Genomic DNA, 19,741 nt, shown 5'->3' with positions numbered 1-19,741 from the left:
CCCCAGCGGCCGAAGCGGTTCTTTGGCCGGGAAAGCGGCGTCCCCGGCAGGCGGGCCCAGGGGCGGAGCCGCCCGGGCGGACATATAGGCGGTCCCGCGCGCCGCTGTCGGCGCTGCCCGGGAGGCGGCGGAGGCGACATGGTGACCACGAGCCCCGCGGAGGCGCCGGCCAAGCGGCCGCGGGTCGAGGACGTGACCCCCGAGGAGCGGGCGGAGCTCCAGGGCAGCGCCCAGCCGGGCCTCCGGCTCCGCGCGCCGGTGAAGAAGAGCAAGGCCCCCCCGGTGGGCCGCGCCGCCGCCTTCCCGCCTCTGCGCCCGCTGGAGCGGCAGGTCTTCCGCGACTACGGCCGCAGCTGGTACCGCTTCCGAAAGGAGAGGGAGGGCAAGTTCCACCCGCTCGCCCCGCTCGCCCGCCAGCCGCAAGTAAGGGCGCCCCGCGAAGCTGCCTCGCGGGCATGGAGCACGACTGCTTTCCAGGCTTTGTGGCAAGAAAAGTTCTCAGAAACCGGCCCCAACTATATTTCTTGCAGGACTCCGGGGCGGGGGGCTAGCAAATGTCACCCCGCATAAGTTTTCTTCGAGTGACTGGGGTGATGCTTTTAGGATCGCAAGAGGATGGAGGATTGGGGGGGGGGGAGATTAGTGCAGTGGTTCTCAGCCTTCCTAATGCCGCGACCCTTTAATCCAGTTCCTCATGCTGTGGTGACCCTCAACCATAAAATCATGCAAGTGTTCTTTCACAGAAATTAAACCAAAACTGACCAATGGCATGAAGATCCATTGTTCATGAGTGTATATAAATTGTTTTTTTTCTGGGGGGGTCAGTTATGCTCTGCCTCTTGTCCCACCATGCCGATCTCGCTCTTTTCAGCTGGTCCAGACAGGCAAACGCACTATCTCGATCTACCCCCCAAGGCTGTTGTGTAGTTGGTGCCCCCCTCCAAGCTGCTTGCCCTGCCGTGACCCCTGTGAAAGGGTCATTCAACCCCCAAAGGGATCCCGACCCCCGGGTTGAGAACCACTGGATTAGAGAGAGCTGCTGACAGAAAAGCTCTAATGGAAATATTTAGGCATCCACTGACTAGATTTGCATTCTGTGCATCTGCTGAAGTGAGCTCTAACTCACAAAGTTGATGCCAGAATAGATGTTTAAGATGCTGCTGGATTTTGTCTCTATTTTACTGCAGCAGACAAATGCTCATCTGGAGGTAATCTCAGGAGAAGAAGGTACTGCAGATATTACAGAAACCTTCTTGAGCTTGTAGCTCTCTAAAGCTTTTGCCACAGTGTTAGTCTTTCCGGTGCTGCAGGACTCTTTTTGCCTTTCAGTAGCAGACTGACATGGTTAACCGTGTGGAATAGGTTTATCTCATGAGGTGAAGAGCTGACCTGTGTAGTTTTATATTCTTGTTTTCTTTGGGGCCACTTGCTCAGAGTTGTTCTGTGGCTAGGGTGCCTAACAGGAGCAGTATTTCTTTCTGAGCTTCCTCACACCATTGTGGTCTATCGTCTTTCCTTGTTGTCCTGCCATTCTTTCTCAAAATCTGATCAAAGGTGGTTTTGACAGAGCCCGGAGGAATGATAAAACCACAGAAAGGCACCAGATAAGCAATTATGTTATGATGAAGCTCGGAGTAGAACCAGTGCAGTTCAGTACGCAAGTTTACCTACACATAAATTTATTCAGTCCTGACTATGTCCAATTTAGAGATGTTAGGCAGTTAGATTTATAGGCACTATATGAAATGATACACAGAGGAGGGGGAAAGCCCCATTGAACCTCCAGTGCTGCAGTTACAGACAAATCCAGAGCAACAGGAAAAGAAGAACTGAGACTTTGAAAAGGGAATGAACAACAGCTTTTAAAGTGCGTTCATAACAGTCATGCTCCATCCAGGACACAAAGAACATTTGGGAGTTATGGTTAGAGGAGCCAGTTCTAATTCTGAAATTGCCCTTAGAACTGCAGCTATAACATCACTGACATGTGATGTTGAATCCTTTTGATGGGTGGAATCTAAGCCTCTGAAGGGGTCTGGGGATGAACATTGCCATTCCAGGCAGAGCAACCCCTTTCTAAGACCAGGGAAGTAAATGGGTTTCACATGTTGCAAGTCTGCGTATGATGGAACAGAGACACCCCCCCCCCCCCGGTTATGTGATCTGTTTGTGTGTAAATACTAAGATCCAGGAATTCTTTCTCTTCTTTGTTACTTGCCTCATTTACACTTGCCTCATAGTTTTGTGCATGCTTTTGCTGAGCTTTTGTCATTTGTCCGCTTTATATTTGTACTAGGGACCAAGCCCATTGCATTCAGGAATACAACGGGTGATAAATTGGGGGTGGGGTGGAAGAACTCTGCGGGTGGCCTTCCCCTCCCCCAGTACCTGGAAAGGCTGCAGGCAGCTGTTAGGGAACTAACCGGCAGGGGCAGTTCTCCCACAGCTGGGATCTGCAGCCTCCGAGCATCGGAGGGAAGTGGAAGGAGGGAAGTGGAAGGAGGAGGGGTGGTCAGGGGTTGGGAACAGAAGGCGATTGGCTGGCCGCTGGACAAACAGGCAAGCCGGTTGGTTGAGGAGGCACTCAGGGGCGGGGCGGCCACCCTGAGTGGGTGTTAAGTGCTGAGTGGCACTTAAGCCATGAGACATGCTCCTCCTCCAAGAGCTTACCAGAAATATTAAGTGGAACAGATATAACATCACACACATCTCTCGCACTATGTGCGTTTTGCTGCATGCTGCATTTGGTAGCTGCTGTAGCAAAATAGACTTTCACACACTGGTAGAGATGCATATGGGATGGCCTATAGAATTAGGATCCAATATACACCAAGTGCCCTGACTTGGATAACACAGGCTAGCCTGAACTTATTTGACACTAAGCAAGGTCAGCTCTAGTTGGCACTTGGATAGGAGCCCAAGGAAATCCAGGGTCACCATATAGAGACAGGCAACGACAAACCACCTCTGAACATCTCTTCCCTTTAAAATCCCATTGGGGTCAACATAAGTCAACTGCAAAGTGGCAACAAAATATATAGCTGTGCGCGTACACACATACAGGGTAGAATTGGATGCTGTCGGTATTTCTATGGCAGTGTACATTCAGGTTGTAGCTCACCACCATGAACATTCAGGTCAGAGGAATACAGTTTTGTTCATATCTGACTGGCTTTGTAAATTCAACTTCTTGTTGCTGTGAACAGACGACTTTCATCTATCTACAAGGTGAAGATGCAGTGTCTTGTTCCACTGACTTGAAGCTTCACCAACTTCTCTTGGGATGGGAAGACACCAAGACAGGCTGCATAAGGAAAATATTTCGAAGCACAAGGAGTGGGTGTGCATAGTTATATTCCTCCTTTGTTTTAATCATTCCTCAAAGTGCTTTGTATAAATCACAGTAATTGTGACATTGCCAGGGGTAATTACCAGAGTTTCTTGAAGTGCTTATGTGTTAACATTTTTATGCATAGTGCTGCAAATGGCTGCCTGCAAGTTTTGCTAAAGCCTCTTTTGCTTCCTAACCTCTTGTTTCCCCTGCTTCCTAGGTAACTGCAGAAGCCCGGTGCAAACTGATCAGCTGGCTAATACCAGTACATAAACATTTTGGCTTTTCTTTCGAATCCTTATGCCTGGCAGTAAACACTCTAGACCGCTTTCTCACCACAACCCCAGTGGCTGCTGACTGTTTCCAACTCCTAGGGGTCACCACCCTCTTCATTGCTTGCAAACAGGTACGGGGACCAACACAGTGGGTAATCAGATCCTGAGAAATATGTTACTATTAGGAGTATATCTACAGTACCCCTTTGGGTCTTGCGATACTTTTGGAAATACACCTTGACAACGCTTTCCAGACACATCTTGTGTTTATAACGTGCCTTGCTGTCTGTACGTGTGTTTCTTTCAGGTAGAAGTGCACCCACCAAAGGTGAAACAGCTCCTGGCTCTTTGTTGTGACACTTTCTCACACCAGCAGCTCTGCAATCTGGAGTGCATCATCCTGAACAAGCTCCGCTTCAACTTGGCAGCCCCCACTATCAACTTCTTCCTCGAGTATTTCACGTACGTGCGGATGGAGGCCTGTGAGGCTGATGCGTGGGAGGCCAACAACGCCAAAGCCCTGGCCAAAGGTGTAGCTGAACTCAGCCTGGCCGACTATGCTTTTAACAAATACTTGCCTTCTTTGCTGGCCATTTGCTGCTTGGGGCTGGCTGACCAGATGTTACACCATCAGAAACCACTGAACCTGCGCTTGAGCGACTATTCCGAAGAGATTTTACAGGATTGCCTGGACAAGCTGCATTTATTAGTGTCTTTGAACGAAGACTCTTTGCCCCTTGTGCTCCCCCCCGAGATTTCAGAACAGTGCCTGCATGTGGATAAATGAGATGAGTTAGAGGAGGGGGAAGAGCTATACTTGAAGCCCGCTTTGTGGCCGTGCATTTGGAAACTTGTCATTTCCCCCGTCACTGCATGTAAAGAAAGATCACTGATGGTTTTAATACCTCTAAAATGACAGTATTCATTTTGTCCTTTTTCTTAGAAGATTTTTTTTATCAGTGATTTTACATGGTATTTATATTTATTTGTAGTGGAATCTACTACGTTACCTTAGAATACAGTCTGTTTAGCAATGGTGCTGCTAATCATTTTAAAATGCAGTTTTCAAATTTTGTTTTGCACATTAAACTTGTCATACGTTGCACTGACATTATTCTAAATAACTAATTGAAGTTGTAAATAGTGTACATTATCTGTGTACTTATTTATTGAGGATGTAGTTTAGTACTAAGCCATAGAAAAGACAACAGTACTATAAATACTTCCATATAATAAAACTTTTATCAGTAACTATCTGTAATGGCATCTTTTTCATTTTTTCTGTTCTTAAGAGTTATGCATAGGAAAGCATTTAGAAAAGAAGCAATTTAGCATAGTGTACTTAACTATACTTTGCAATAACAGACCATGTGTGTGCACGCACACCAACATTTCAACAGACGGTCCGTCTACTTTCCCTTCTTACAACCTCTTTCCACAGTATAGTCTGCCTTCTCTCAAGCTTATTTCTGGTCTAAGCTTGGGTGAAAGAAAAACATCTAGGATGAGGGAAGGGAAAGAAGCAGCTAGGTTCAGTGCCCCTCCATTTCTCCAGGTATTGGTTTTCTGCACAGCTGTTAACACACGTGTACTTGCTTATCTTAGTATTTCCCACTATGAGATGTGAGTAGCTGTGTCTTAAATTTAAAAATGTTCTACAATCAAAGTAAAATATACAGGTCTGTTGAGATGGGGTTCACCTAAGCCAGGGGTAATCAAACTGTGGCTCTCCAGATGTCCATGGACTACAATTTCCATGAGCCCTTGCCAGCATTTGCTGCAGTTTGACTACCTCTGACCTAAGCTATCCAGATCAGGACTTTGCATATTTAAGTACAAGTAATAGAACAAAAACTTTGCACTCAACTACCCGAAATGCAGATGGACTACTTGCCATGCATAGAAGGATGAGAAATGCTGTCTCATAACCTCAGTATATTTTTAAGAGGACAGGTTTGTTTAGAGATTCAGCTGGGTAGCTGGGTTGGTCTGAAGCAGCAGAGTCCAGCAGCACTTTTAAGAACAACAAAGTTTTATTCTTCAGAAGATACCAGGTTTGTTTACATTCAGTGGTCCTGTCAAAATACTAGTGACTATGTGAGGTTTCGGTATGTTAAAATAATTAATAAAGGCACAAGTTACTTAGTTGAAATACAAGCAGAAAAGGTTCCTGTAGAATGAAAGGTGGTATATTCCTTACAAGCACAGGAGAGCAATAAAACAAAAAGGGAAATATCCAGATGTGCTACAAAGGATTATTTGTTTAGGGAAATATACTTAGGGAAGGAAATAAAATAATTAGACAAAATAAATGTCTTTACTCGTCTTCAAATCCTATTGGAGATTATAGGATCTGAGTGTTAGCAGAGAGGGGGAGGAGTTAGGATGGTGCCAAAATCCCACATTAATTGTCACCAAAGAACAAGTGAAAGATGACATAACGGGAAATATGGTAAATCTCACAACTCTCATACGCATTATGTAAATTTCACCTCAGAGAATCCTATGGCTTTAATTTATAAAACTGCAAGCTACTTTTTAAAAGTTTATATTTGTTAGACAAGGTTCTGTTTGACCTAGATGGCCACTTTTGTGATACCCATTTCTTGTGATACCCTGGCACAAAGTGGAGGACTTGCTTCCTTTGTTTCTCATCACAATACACCAAAAGATGTAACAGGGCTGGTTCCACATTTTGCGAGGTCCTGGGCAAAGAGTTCCTAGGGGTCCCCTTTCCACCCCCTTACCCACATATCTCACAGCCGGCCTGTGCACCCCACCCTGCCTTGCTCACCAGCCTTTTCACTGCCCATGCTCACAGCTGTCTGGACTGCCCACAGCTCTTTCCCTGAGCGGGATGCATGGGCCCCAAAGTACTCCCCAGTGAACAGACAGGACAAGGCTGACAGTAGCAGGCCCCACCAGCAGCTCTGGGTCCCAGCAGCTGCCCCACGTGAGGGTATGCTGATGCCAGCCATGGTTTATAAAATGTTGAGGTAGGTAGCCTGTTGTGAAACTCTCCGGGCATTACTCTCTGCAGTTGCTGCTAATATTTTAGACAACTGGGTAAGGACATGCATGGTTGGCTTTCTCCATGAGCCACCAGCTTGCTTCTTCTTTAAAGTATCTTCAGCACTCCATCAGACACTAATCATACAATATCAGATGTTAAAATACATTTGAAGTGCAACCTCCGATCTGGTCTCAGTTTATCTGGCTTTGGTTTCTCAGCCAGGGGCTGGCTTAGGTTTCTCAGTGGCAAGGGAAAGGTGCTCTGATTAAGCTCAGAGACATGCTAGGTTAAGTTGTCACACAGTTTGGTTGGATTGCCTACCCTCTCTGCTTAATTAAAAAAAATATTATTATTAAAAATTATTATTATTTAAAAATAAATTATTATAGTTGTTGTGACCCACCTCGAGCCTATCGGGAGAGGCGGGAAATAAATCTAATAATAATAATATTATTATTATTATTATTATTATTATTATTATTATTATTATTATTATTATTATAATTTTTAGACCGCCCTTCTCCAAATAGGTCTCAGGGCGGCTTACAACATAAATAGTTAAAACACAATAAAATCCCCATAAAAACCCCAATTAACATTAACATTAAATTAACATTAAAATGAAAGTCATAGGAAGGGAGGGGAGGCTTCAGGTCACCCAGGGAATGTATTTCTCACCAGTGGGATCTTAAAGGGATGCCTATTATTCTCCCCCTTTTTGTCACAACAGCCCTGTGAGGTAGGCTGGACACAGTGTGTGTGATTGGGCCAAGGTCATCTAGCCATAGCCATCTAGCATTTGAATGCGTCGTAACAGACCAGCACCTTACACAGGCCTGCTCTACACAAGTAGCAAAATAAGGTGGGGACAAAGAGAGATCAGTTTTAGGCTGATCCTGCATTGAGCAGGGGGATGGCCTGTATGGCCCCTTCCAATTCTATTATTCTAGAAAAGTTTGTGACACTAGAAAATTAGCACAGAAAGATGCAAGCTATGACAGGGTTTTGTTTTGTTTTGCTTGTGGGGAACTTTTGATGAAGGAAACATTAAAGCTGCCACCTCTGAGCTGCAATGGCACGGTCCACACAGGATTCTACTGCTTTGTGTGAGGACTGTGCCATAGAATTTTCAAGTGGAGAAAAAGCAAGGACGGCTGGATCTCCGCATTTCTTTTCATCTTCACAGCAGCTTGTTGAAGTTGGTTAGGTTGAGATAGAGTAACTGGCGGGACTCACTCCATAAACTTCCTGGATAAGAAGAAGAGCTGGTTCTTATATGCCGCTTCTCTCTACCCGAAGGAGTTTCAAAGCAGCTTATAGTCGCCTTCCCTTCCTCTCCCCACAGCAGACACCCTGTGAGGTGGGTGAGGCTGAGAAAGCCCTGATATCACTGCTTGGTCAGAACAGCTTTATAAGTGCCGTGGTGAGCCCAAGGTCACCCAGCTGGCTGCATGTGGAGGAGGAGTGGGGAATCAAACCCTGCATGCCAGATTAGAAGTCCACACTCCTAACCACTACACCAAACTGGCTCTTTGTCCCTGGAATATGTCCCTGTTTCCAGTCTGATGCTTCACCTGACGTGCATCATCTGAACCAGTCCCTAGTTTAGGATCATTTGTCATTTCTCGGGGCCCTGCATGAACTTCGGACTTCCACCTCTTTCCTCTCGCTGACCCCTTCTGATAGCCACATGAATCAGGAAAGAGAGATTCTCTTCTCCTTTGTAAATGGCTAATATCTCACAGGGAGTCCCTTGCAGGGAGAAGAAGAGAAGGCAAATGTAAGCTGCGTTAAGATTTCTAAAGGCAGTGAAAGGTGGGTTATAAAACCCAACTCTCAGGTTGATTTCCCTTGCACCCCTGCTGGAGCATTTCCCTCTCCCCAAACCCGACAGCCTCCCTGCCCCAGACAGACCCCAAAATATTTCCAAGCCTTCAAGTCAAGTCACTTTTTTTTGGGGGGGGGAGGGTGGGTATTTCCAAATAAACATACAAAGAATTGGATGGTGAAGGAAAAGCCTTCTGCACATGTTCAGAGGCAACCTGGCAGCCAGGATCCCGGGCTGACTGCCGCTCTGGGACCGGCGCTGAACAAATCCCGCTCCCCCTCGAAAGGGAACAATGAAAGCCGAGGCCGCTCTCCCCGTCGGTTGGCGGCGGCGCCAAGGGCCTGCGAAAGGGCGCAATTTGGCGCTTGGGCTCGGCGCAGTCCCGGGGGAGAGGGCTGGCGAGGCGAGGCGAGGCGGGGCCGGGCGGCCTCCCTTGTTTCCAGGCTGCTGCTGCTGCGTGCCAAGGCGAAGGCGCCACCTCTGGCGCTCAATCGGCCGCCGGCCCGCCTTCCCTCGGCTCGCTCTCCTCCCCAGAGAGGCCGCCGCGCTCCCCGCCGCGAAGCCAGACGGCCAAGCGAGCGACCGGCGCGCCGCAGCCTCGGCAGCCAGCGAGGCCGGCCAGACAGCGCCATGCAAAACCGCGGCGGCGGCGGCGGCCGGCGAGCCTTTGGCACCCTCTGCCCCAACAGGGTGCAGGATCTGGCCGAGCGGCTGGCCAAAAAGCCGGTCAAAGTGGAGAAGAAGGTGCGTGCGCGGAGCCGGAGCAGCACCTCGCGCCGTCCAGCCGGGATGCTTACCGAGGAGGGAAGGAAGGAGGGAGCGGCTGGAAAGCAGGGGGGCATTGGGAATGCCAGGGCTCAGCTCTCGGGCCTCTGAGCGCGTGCAAAGTTCTTCCCTGACTAGCGCTCACTAAGGGCTCCCAAATGTCTGCGGAAGGTCCCAAGTTCAGTCTCCAGCATTTCCAGTTACAAGGATCAGGCCGCCGGTGAGGGGAAAGAGAGCCCGGAGAGATGCTGCCAGTCAGAGCGGGCAATACTGACCTTGATCGCCTGACTCAGTATGAGGCCACTTAATGGGCTCGTCTGGGAGTCCGGAATGGAATTCCCGGGGAAAAGAAAGTGATTCTCAGCAAAATCTGAGCCCCGATAAACTGAGCCGCAGTCTTCCCCGGTCATTCTTAACCACAAACGAGGGATGCCAGGCGCAGCATCCAGATTCCCGAACCTAAGCAAGTCCCGCCGAATTCAGCTTACTTTACTCCCGAGGAAAGGTGCAAAGGCGAGCAGGCTGACAATGCACTTTCCTGACAGTAAGCCCCAGTGGGTAGACTTTAGGATGCCGAGCTGACCTGCTTAGGATCGCCCTGTCGCCCTGTTCCTAACCACTGCCCTGTTCGCCGGCAGGTACCACGGAAGATCCACCCAAGAAGCAACCCGGTAGCCATTTATCACGACCCGACGCCAGATCCTGTAGCCGTAGGTGAGTTCGGTTTGGGATCCGGAGCACGGACGGTGTGGGGCGCGCATGCGTAGCCACGCAAGCCCAAAAGAGCCCACAAGCACTAGAGACCAAGTCGACTGATTGTGTGAGCGGTCGGTGGGCACGCGTGGAATGGGAGGGTGATAGTTGCTCCGGAGCACTTAGTCCGGAGTAAAACAGTGTATTGCCTTTAGGATAATTCCCCCACGCGTATTGCTTCCCCGCCATGTGCTCGCGTCCAGGACGCCGCGTTTCATTTCCGCGCAGTGCAATCCTACGCATGCTTGCTCCCACGCCTCCCAACGCCCTCGGCGTCTCTCTCTCCCGCAGCCTTAAGGCGGCTGGACGCGCGGGCTTAACGACGGGTTTTCTCCCCCCTGCAGCCTTCGCGACCATCGACTGGCAGGACCTCGGCGACTGCAGCTCGCTCTTGCCTCAGGAGCCCTCGAGAGCCGCCGGCCCGACCCAGCCGGTAACTGAGCGCCGCCTTTCCGCCTGTAGGGGGCGCCACCGGCCGCCTCCTCCGTCCACTCGAGGGAAGGCGAATCTCCGCAAAGCCCCTCGGGCGACGCCGGTGCAGTCCTTGGGGTGCCTGCTCAGAGGCGCGGCTCATGCAGGGGCCTTGCCAACCTCCCGGCGGGGGCTGGGCATCTCCTGGAACCACGGCTGCTCTCCAATGTACAAAATTCACTTATGTATTTAAATGCTCTGGAAGGTGGGCTGCATGGTGGTGCTTCTCTAGACCCTTCCCTGCCCCCGCCATCAAATCTCCAGGTATTTCTGAACCCAGAGTTGGCAACCCTAACAAGCGGGGGGGGGCGCGGGGACATTAAAAGAAAAAAAGATACCGCAGCCCCTCTTTTCTCTCCAGTGGAGACCCCCGCCCAAACGAATTGCAGTATCATTTCCCTCCGTTTTATCCTCACAAAAACAACCCTGCAAGGTGGGTTATACTCTGAGAGAGGAGCTTCCTCTTTCAACAATGCTCTTTCAATACGATTTCAATGCACAGTGCATGCGATTTAACCTCTGGGCACAGTCCCCCTCCCCTTTAAGCAAGTGACGATAACACCTCTGGGGCTAATGGATCATAAATACCCCCTCAGGGGCACATTCTCAGCTGACTGCAGCGGATCTCAGCCTGGCCTACCTCACAGGGGTATTGTGAAGACAACAGGCGACTGTATAACAGCCTGAGATCCGTAATTAGAAGTCAGATCTCCAGGAAAGAGGGCCCTTATCCCGCCCTTCCCTTTTGACCCACGTGGATTTAAAGGCAGGACCGCGATTCTGTGGCTCATTGACTTTCCGTGGATAATTCGGAGGCGGGGGACTTTGCAGTCACATCAACAAGTATCAAGTCTGGGTCTGGAAATACCTGGAGACTTTGGGGGTGGGCAAGATTTGGGACAAGCGGGATCTCATCATACCACAGAGTCCGCCCTCCAAAGCAGCCACTTTCTCCCGGGGAACTGATCTCTGTTGCCTGGAGAGGAACTGTAATTCTGAGAGATCCCCAGATCCCACCTGGGCACTGGCCTCCTTAGACCCAGTCCCAGGGTTCGACAGCGCTTACTCCCAGGGAAGCGTACATCGGATCCATATCAAACCAAAGAGTAACGCCCCTTGCACTTTGTTTCCGAGTAAACAGCCTTAGGCTCGCTTTGCACGCCCCCCAAATGGGCTAGGTGAGCAGAAATAGCTATTTCTATCTCCAGCAAGATCGCTGTAACCATTTGAGGGGCTCAAAGCTCTTGCCGTCGAGACCCGTCCCCACCAGGACACCATCGACGTCGGTCTCTTTCCTCGACGACGGGGGTTTGCTAGTTCATGGCTTAGAATGATCAGGGGTAGTCAACCTGCGGCCCTCCAGATGTCCATGGACTACAATTCCCATGAGCTCCTGCTGGCAGGGGCTCATGGGAATTGTAGTCCATGGACATCTGGAGGGCCGCAGGTTGACTACCCCTGGCTTAGATTCACGATCTTGCCCATTGCCAGGTTGGAGACGACTGGCTCGAGTTAACGTTTTCTCGAAGCAATGCCCATGTGGGGGAAATGTCATTGGTCCCTGCGCTAAGCCAATCAGGCCGCTTAGGGAAAACGGCCTAAGCCAATCAGACCGCGTGAGGGAATCTGTCCGCGGAGCGTTAAAAGGAGGCGGTGATGGCTCCAGCAGCCCTTTTGCCTCCGGGGAGCGCCCGCGTTGGACGCTTCATGTAGTGGCTGGCTTATTAGCGCCCCCTGCTGAATTGCGTCCGTCATGGCAGTGCAAGCTTACTCTCGCCAGTATCCCGCCTGGCCAGTGGATTTCCAGGTGTGTGAACCTGCATCAAGTTAACACGGGAAAAAGCTTAGTTTGGATAGGTGCAATGACGGGATCGGGGAACAGAATTTTTTTTAAAACCTAGTGATCTCGCTTCGGTGTCTTTCAGAGTCCGTGCTTTCAAGGGGAGCCTGATTTTGATTTCCAGGAATTTCGCGATGCTGTTGATAGCTTCATATCAGGCAAGTACCTTCAGAGGGCAGGGTCGCGTTTTGCTAAAAGCCCAAGTGCCCCCCCCCGCTACAGTGGTTGTGCTGAATTACTTGAAAGCAGATCCCCTTGAGAATTTAGTTGGAAGTATGTGTGGACAAGAGGTCTGAGGCTGTTCTTTTGGGATAGAGGTGGTTAGCTTCTTAAGTGGTTGCTTATGCATATGCTGATATTTGCCTAAACTACCCTAAGTTCTGTAAAGGGAAAAGAGTCCCTTCCTTCCTTTTAGCCAATTACTGGATGGGGTGGAACAGGATTGTCTAAGAGAAAGTGTTCCTTCTACCTGTGAGCACAAAGGGAAGGGAGGATCTTCTAAAGTGACACATGCCCTCTGTGGGCTTTTGAATTATATATATTAAACAACTTAGGTTTTTTATTTGCAGTTCATTAATAATAGTTGCCATTTTAATAAACCAAAATATCTCTAATTGCCTCATTTTATAATTTCAGCATTCAGGCATGATGGTTTGGTTATTTATCTGCTTGCATCTTTGCCTCCTTATCAGACTTTTAAATGCTTTCACATTAAAAATCACTTAGTGAGATTCAGTCCTGTTGCTGTCAAAGGAAGCTGCTTCTCAACACCTGGGTCAACATGTAACTGCGAACTGGTGTACAGCTTATTTAACAAAAAGGTGTGTGGAAAGCAGTTAGACTTAATGAGCAAATGTGTGTGTACATACATTTTGTGCACAGACATGTACCAGGTGCCTGTCATGGCTGAACAACAATCAGGTATTCAACAGGTGCAGCGTCTTCCTCTGTGCCTGGAGAAAGCTGATCTTGGTGCCTTTATGCAGTTTTTACAAACAAAGCCTCTTTAGAAAAATGTTTTGATTGTGTGGAAGCATAACACTATGGATAAAATCTAGATCTGAGCGTTGCAGATAATTGTGCGGCTACTGCTACACTTCCTTGAGAATAAGAATAAGGAGAGTTGGTTTTTATATGTCGCTTTTCTCTATCTGAAGGAGTCTCAAAACGGCTTACAGTCACCTTCCCTTTCCTCTCCCCACAGCAGACACCCTGTGAGGTGGGTGCTGAGAGAGCCCTGATATCACTGCTCGGTCAGAACAGCTTTATCAGCGTCTTGGCGAGCCCAAGGTCACCCAGCTGGCTGCATGTGGGGGAGCGCAGAATCGAACCCAAATAAGAGCTTCAGCTGTCCAATTTCATTCTTATTAATCACTCTCTCCTAGATCCATCATCTCTAATGCCTCCTCTGCTGGACCCGGCTGATTTCTCTTTCCCTGTGGATGATGGAAGACCCTTCAGCCCCTGCATCCCTCTACCTGTCCAAGAGGATCCTCTGTCTCAGATGAATGTAGAGACCGTCTCTTCTTCTGAGCAGTATTGGAAAGACCTGGCCGATCATAATCAGAAAGCCCTGGGGGATGCGCTTGTGGAAAACAATCAGGTACAAAAAAGACCGTGCCTGTGTGCATACCCAAATCATTCCAAGTAGTTACTTCACTAGAAGTCATGTGAGACACGAATATCAACACCTGCCTGTCCATGTGCATTCTCTGCTGTGGCTCCTGCCTTGCAGGACAGCTTACTTGTGGAAGTTCAGATGGCTCCCACACTTCTGTCTTTCCGCAAACTTTATAAACCGAATTATTCAGGAAGGCAGGAGCAGTCTCTGCACATTTACCAGAAGCAAGTGGCATTTGTTTCAGTGGTACTCATCTGCCATTAATATGAAGAATTATTCAAATTATGCAAACACATTTAAATATGAGAAGTTAGGCTCTGGGCTAAGCTCCGTGCAGTTGTAAAACTGTGTTGGATTAGCCATACAATAAGATTTCAGTCTTGGCAAAAAAGATCTATTCAGCTGCCTCTGAACAGACATGGCTAACAGTGAGTTGTAAGTGGTCCATTTAAGTACAGGCTAAGGAGCTGGAATTCTGTTGCCTTTCACTGAGATGAGACTCAAACTTAAGCCACTCTTTTTGGAAAGACTTTTAATTACGGCAAAAAGAAGAAAGCCCCATCAGGTCACAACATATATCTGGGCCTTCCAAGCAGGAGACAAACAGAGTTGGCTTTGGTCAAGTATTGGCTGTGGTCAACCCAGCTTCCAAACTCTGACAAGTTGGGTTGTGCTGGGCTATTTGGGCTGAGGCTTAGGCCTAGCAAGCCCTAGTGAGCTGGTGTGCAGATTACTTTGGCTGTTGATGTGAGTAGGGTTTTCATGTTTAGGAATAAATCATATCTAACAGAATAATAATGATATCTTATCCATCCAAAGAAAAGGAGTTGTGCTTCCTTTCACTTTGGCATGTCTTCTCTAGAGCTCTAAAAATGTTCTTTCACTGGACTTGAATTGGAAGGGCACAGCTGTTTAAGATTGCACTGTTTTGTAAAGGTAAAGGTATCCCCTGTGCAAGCACCGAGTCATGTCTGACCCTTGGGGTGATGCCTTCCGGCGTTTTCATGGCAGACTCAATACGGGGTGGTTTGCCAGTGCCTTCCCCAGTCATGACCGTTTACCCCCCAGCAAGCTGGGTACTCATTTTACTGACCTCAGAAGGATGGAAGGCTGATTCAACCTTGAGCCGGCTGCTGGGATTGAACTCCCAGCCTCATGGGAGTTCAATGCATTTCTGCTGCATTTCTGCTGCCTTACCACTCTGCACCACAAGAGGCCCATGCACTGTTTTGTAGGGCTTGCTAAAATAGCTGACCAATGACACCTTCGTGATCCGAAGCAGAAAAGCTTGTTCAAGATTCAGTGAGGCAGGAGGCTCCCTAGACCAGTGGTCTCCAACCTGCGGTCCGCGGCCCGGTGCCGGGCCACGAAGGCCAGGGCACCAGGCCGAGGTTCCCTCTCCCCGCCCCCCCCCCCGCAGTAAAAAACTTCCCCGGGCCGCAAGCTTGCGGTCTGGGAAGCTTCTTACTGCGGGAGGGGGGGAGAGGGAATCAGGGCTGCACCGCGCATGCGCGATGCGTGGCCAAAATCACACATGCGTGGCACTTTCGTGCATGCACAAAAGTGCCGCGCATGCGCGATTTCCGCCATGCATCGCGCATGCAAGCTGCGCGGGCGGGGCAGTTGCCCCGCCGGTCCCCAGCCGGAAAAAGGTTGGGGACCACTGCCCTAGACAAACACGGGCCATTCAGATGTTCATCTGGTGCAGACTGACATCGCTTCTGACCATCCCAGTTGAATGTTAACCACTAATCATGGATGACTGCTTAGGAGGAGTTTGTTAAATCTCTTCTCCTTGATGTTTGTCTGCAACTGTAAACAGTGGCTTGTTGAGCATCTGTCAAGTAGTTGGCTGCATATTAACTCCTTACAAATGGACGAATCGCAGATGGTTCAGGCCTGCTTTGATGCCTTCCTCCTCAGACTCTGGAACTGCAAACTCTATTTATCTCCCAACAGCTCCAAGTGACACTTACTCAGAAGCAAGAAGAGATTGCGTCTCTAAGGGAAAGAAATATCCAGCTCAAGGAATTGGCCAGCCAAGCAAAGCAGCTAGCATCTGTGCTGGATGTAAGTATCATACTATGTTTCTTAGTGATTAACACCTTTATTTTTGCTTTAAGATTAGAAGGTACTGCTTCCAGACACTTGAAATCAGCTGGGGTAGTGGTTAAGAGCAGCAGCCTCTAATCTGGAGAACTGACTGTGATTCCTCTCTCCTCCACATGCGGCCAGTTGGGTGACTGGGTCTGTCACAGGTCTCTCAGAGCTTTCTTGGCTTCTCTTCCCTCACTGGGTGCCTGTTGTGGGGAGAGGAAGGGTAGGTGGCTATAAGTTGCTTTGAGACTCCTTTGGATTGTAACAAACAGGGTGCAAAAGCCCAGCTCTTCTTTTTCTTCTTAAATCTTCTTAAATTTGCTTATGTTGCAAATTAGTGATAGAAATCCACTCTGTTTTTCCTGTGAGGCATTCTCTATATAAGAATGGATTCTAATGAGCATGGCCATGACATAAATGCCTGTGCACAGTCCAATAATCCTCTAGGTTCTAGAAACAAGAAGCTAACCATGGAAGATCCAATGTGTTGGAAACATGAAATCTTTTAACAGCTTGTTCTGCAGGCTGATTTCTCACTTCCGAAACATGTCCTTTATTAAGCTCTGGATCCTCAAGCTGACCCATGAACCAAATGCCTGTTGTGTGTTTTAAACAAAAATTGCACATGCTTTGTGAAGTACAGGAAGATGGGACTGTAAATCAGCTTTTCCAGCCTTTTCTTAAGTGTTGGAAAAATTGAAAGGGCAAGCAGTTCTAAATCTATATGTCGGCCAGGATTGTGGTTAGAGTGTTAGGCTGAGATCTGAGAAACCTAGGTCTGGATGAAACTCTGCCATGGAAATTTGTTTGGGCTACTTAACACATGCTCAATTTAACCTCCTTCACAGGGTGGCTGGGAGGATAAAATGGAGAAGAGTAAGATATAAGTCTCTTTGAGTCCCTATTGAGGAGAAAGATAACGTGTAAATGAAAAAAAAGAGAGAGATGCAAAATGTGCTGGTACAGTGGAAGGGTTCCTGGCATTCTAGCCCTGCTGGTGGACTTCCTGATGGCATCTGAGTTTTGACCACTGTGTGACACAATGTTGGACTGGATGGGCCATTGGCCTGATCCAACATGGCTTCTCTTAAGTTCTTAAAGCTGCTAGTGGATTTCCTGATGGCATCTGATTTTTGACTACTGTGTGACAATGTTGGACTGGATGGGCCATTGGCCTGATCCAACATGGCTTCTCTTAAGTTCTTAAAGCTGCTAGTGGATTTCCTGATGGCATCTGATTTTTGACTACTGTGTGACAATGTTGGACTGGATGGGCCATTGGCCTGATCCAACATGGCTTCTCTTATGTTCTTATGCTGGTTTCTGAATGGATTGCAGGTTTGTAGAGGAAGAATGAGTTTCAGTTGTATCCCAACTTTTTTTTTGCATGTGTATTTCAGTCCCACTTTAGTTTTTTGTTTTTTTTAAATACATGCACACCAGCAGGAGGAGAGCAGCTGAAATGCACTTCAAAACTTACAGGTCTTGTGTGTGCTTCTTTTCTAGAAACTGATTATTCCTCACGGTAAAGACAGCACAGACATTTCTGTCGCCAACGGCCCAAACAAGAGAAGCCTTCTTCAGATGACCGACAACGAGCCAGAGGACGACACAGAAGTGAACGAAATCTTGCGGGAAATATCCGACAAATGCAACCTAGCCTTGCAGTCCATTGATGAAAACAGAGGCCCCAAACGTCCCCGTGGAGAGAGTGAGACAGTCCACATGTACGGCGCTTTCCGTGGGCTACAGACACGTAACAGCTGCAGCTCTCTGGATATGAGCAGCAGTGACCTAGAAGAAGGGGTCTCCTTCAGGACCTCAATCCAAGAGCACTGTAACATCCGGACCCTGGCTTTCCCTCAAGGCAATGCGTTTACTTTCAGGACTGCCACTGGGGGCTTTAAGTTTAGGTGGGTCCCCAGTTGATTGAAGAGAACAATCAGCTAACTACACTCTCCTCGGCTTCCAAGCACACTGCCTGGGCTCAGACTTAAGCACTGTTCCTTCCTGTCATGCTGGGACATCAAATGAACTGCTACTGAGAAATGCTGGCCAAGTTTGCAACCACTTGGCTGGAGGTTAGCAATTCTGTGAAGAAAACCCACTGCTTTTCCTTTCAACAAAATCCAAGGTGTGAAAACCCTTTTGGGATCCACTGCTCACTTGAATGGCTGAACTAGGCCAATATCAGCTGCTTTGTTATAATCACAGTCTGGTTAACTGTGTGAGTCTCTCGGTCGGTAGAAGTGATGCTTTGGCATGGGTATCTTAGTGACCAATCAGTGCTTGAGGTCCCCTGCTGATCCTTTCTCCAAATGACAGCCAGCCATCCTGGAGCAATGGCCTCATGTTTTCAAAGCAGTACAGACGTTAAAAGACCTAAGCAATTTGTATTGTCCTTTCAGACCTATGCTTGTCAGCCAGAGGGCAAACAGCGGCTTCTGTCTGTTAATTGCTACAGACAGAGCACTTGTATAGAAATCTGAAAACATCTAGTTTCTGCTCTTCTGGTTTGCCCTTGCAGGAAAGAGCAGAGTTCTAGAAACTCGATGGCAGACTGGTAAATATTAGCTGTCCATGAAGTTGAGATTTTGGTGCTGTTTATCCCCTGATCTCCTGGTGTACGAAAAATGGCTTCCATTGGTATGTGTAGGTAGTCTGGGCTAGTCCATTTTAGGAATTACATAGTACATGGTTAGTCTTTTTCTTCTCTTATCATTTATCAGTTGCTATCAAAGTGGTTTGCCTTGCATTACGAAACCAACATTATATACACCCATTTTCTTCAAAGTGTGCTTTCTTAGTGTCCCTGCCTTCTGTCCAAGGACTGATTCACATCTTGAAGTCATGAGGGCAGTCACAAAGTCTTGGTATCAGGCAGGTGAATGAAGTTTTGTGCCTGATGGACCCAATTCTCCACGTGCCCTGTAGTATCATTCAGTTGGTGCTTCAGTCTTCTCCCTCATATGTTGTGTTTGGCCTTTCCTGAAACTGTCTGTGATTTCTCCATAAAAGAGCTTATACGGGTGCTTATAATTTGTGCAGGGGAGCAATTAGCAACTCCCCAAAGCAGTTTCAGAACATGAAAATAAGATTTTTTTATTTATCATACAGCAGGTACAGTGTAGCCAGAAGACCCAAGGATATGCCATTTCCTGCCTCTACATCAGGGGTAGTCAAACTGCGGCCCTCCAGATGTCTATGGACTACAATTCCCAGGAGCCCCTGCCAGCATTCGCTGGCAGGGGCTCCTGGGAATTGTAGTCTATGGACATCTGGAGGGCCACGGTTTGACTACCCCTGCTCTACATCATGACCCCTAGTGTTCCTTGGAGGAACAACCACCCCAAGCCCCTGGACATCTCCCATCCAAGGACTAGCCAGGGCTGTTCTTACTTAGCTTCTGAGATCTGATAGGATTAGGCTTGTTTGGGATATCCACGTAGCTAACCATAAGTAGCTGAAAAGTGTATGGAGGAGGAATAGAAGTTGCTTCTACTCATACACTGTGCTCACAATTAGTACTGGGCCTGCACATGCCTAGGAGATGCACCAAATTGTATGTTTGATACGAAGTTCTTATGACATGCAGTTCTCCCTAAGAAGGCAATATGAGGCATTCAGTTTTCTCTTCCGATGTGAAGGATTATAATACTGCTATAGTTTTGTGCTGCTTTATGGATGGAGGTAGGGAGCGTGTATCCTCCGGGGCAGGGGTAGTCAACCTGTGGTCCTCCAGATGTC

At 48.3% G+C, this 19,741-nt stretch overlaps 2 protein-coding genes across 2 annotated transcripts; both read left to right on the top strand.

Moving 5' to 3' along the window:
• CCNO (cyclin O) lies at positions 1-4,814 on the top strand. The gene is made up of 3 exons (XM_077347124.1): positions 1-423; positions 3,552-3,737; positions 3,914-4,814. The coding sequence occupies exons 1-3, from the start codon at positions 139-141 to the stop codon at positions 4,391-4,393; spliced, it is 951 nt and encodes a 316-aa protein (XP_077203239.1). The 5' UTR covers positions 1-138; the 3' UTR covers positions 4,394-4,814.
• A 4,202-nt stretch (positions 4,815-9,016) lies between these two features.
• Positions 9,017-19,147, top strand: MCIDAS (multiciliate differentiation and DNA synthesis associated cell cycle protein). The gene is made up of 7 exons (XM_077346406.1): positions 9,017-9,191; positions 9,851-9,926; positions 10,310-10,398; positions 12,362-12,434; positions 13,662-13,879; positions 15,857-15,967; positions 17,501-19,147. Exons 1-7 carry the CDS (start codon positions 9,078-9,080, stop codon positions 17,921-17,923), a joined length of 1,104 nt encoding a protein of 367 aa, XP_077202521.1. The 5' UTR covers positions 9,017-9,077; the 3' UTR covers positions 17,924-19,147.
• Positions 19,148-19,741: the final 594 nt, after the last annotated feature.

This window comes from Paroedura picta, chromosome 7 (genome assembly GCF_049243985.1).
Source record: "Paroedura picta isolate Pp20150507F chromosome 7, Ppicta_v3.0, whole genome shotgun sequence".
Classification (NCBI taxonomy): Eukaryota; Metazoa; Chordata; class Lepidosauria; order Squamata; family Gekkonidae; genus Paroedura; species Paroedura picta.
Note: the sequence above shows the minus strand (reverse complement) of the source record. Positions and strands in the feature narration are given on the sequence as shown.

Bases quoted from the DNA above. Each gene is read 5' to 3' on its own strand.
- CCNO (XM_077347124.1), top strand. From the start codon at position 139: ATGGTGACCACGAGCCCCGCGGAGGCGCCGGCCAAGCGGCCGCGGGTC. The intron at 424-3,551 runs GTAAGGGCGCCC...CCTGCTTCCTAG, and splicing joins CGCTCGCCCGCCAGCCGCAA to GTAACTGCAGAAGCCCGGTG. The intron at 3,738-3,913 runs GTACGGGGACCA...TGTTTCTTTCAG, and splicing joins TCTTCATTGCTTGCAAACAG to GTAGAAGTGCACCCACCAAA.
- MCIDAS (XM_077346406.1), top strand. From the start codon at position 9,078: ATGCAAAACCGCGGCGGCGGCGGCGGCCGGCGAGCCTTTGGCACCCTC. The intron at 9,192-9,850 runs GTGCGTGCGCGG...GTTCGCCGGCAG, and splicing joins CGGTCAAAGTGGAGAAGAAG to GTACCACGGAAGATCCACCC. The intron at 10,399-12,361 runs GTAACTGAGCGC...GGTGTCTTTCAG, and splicing joins CCGCCGGCCCGACCCAGCCG to AGTCCGTGCTTTCAAGGGGA.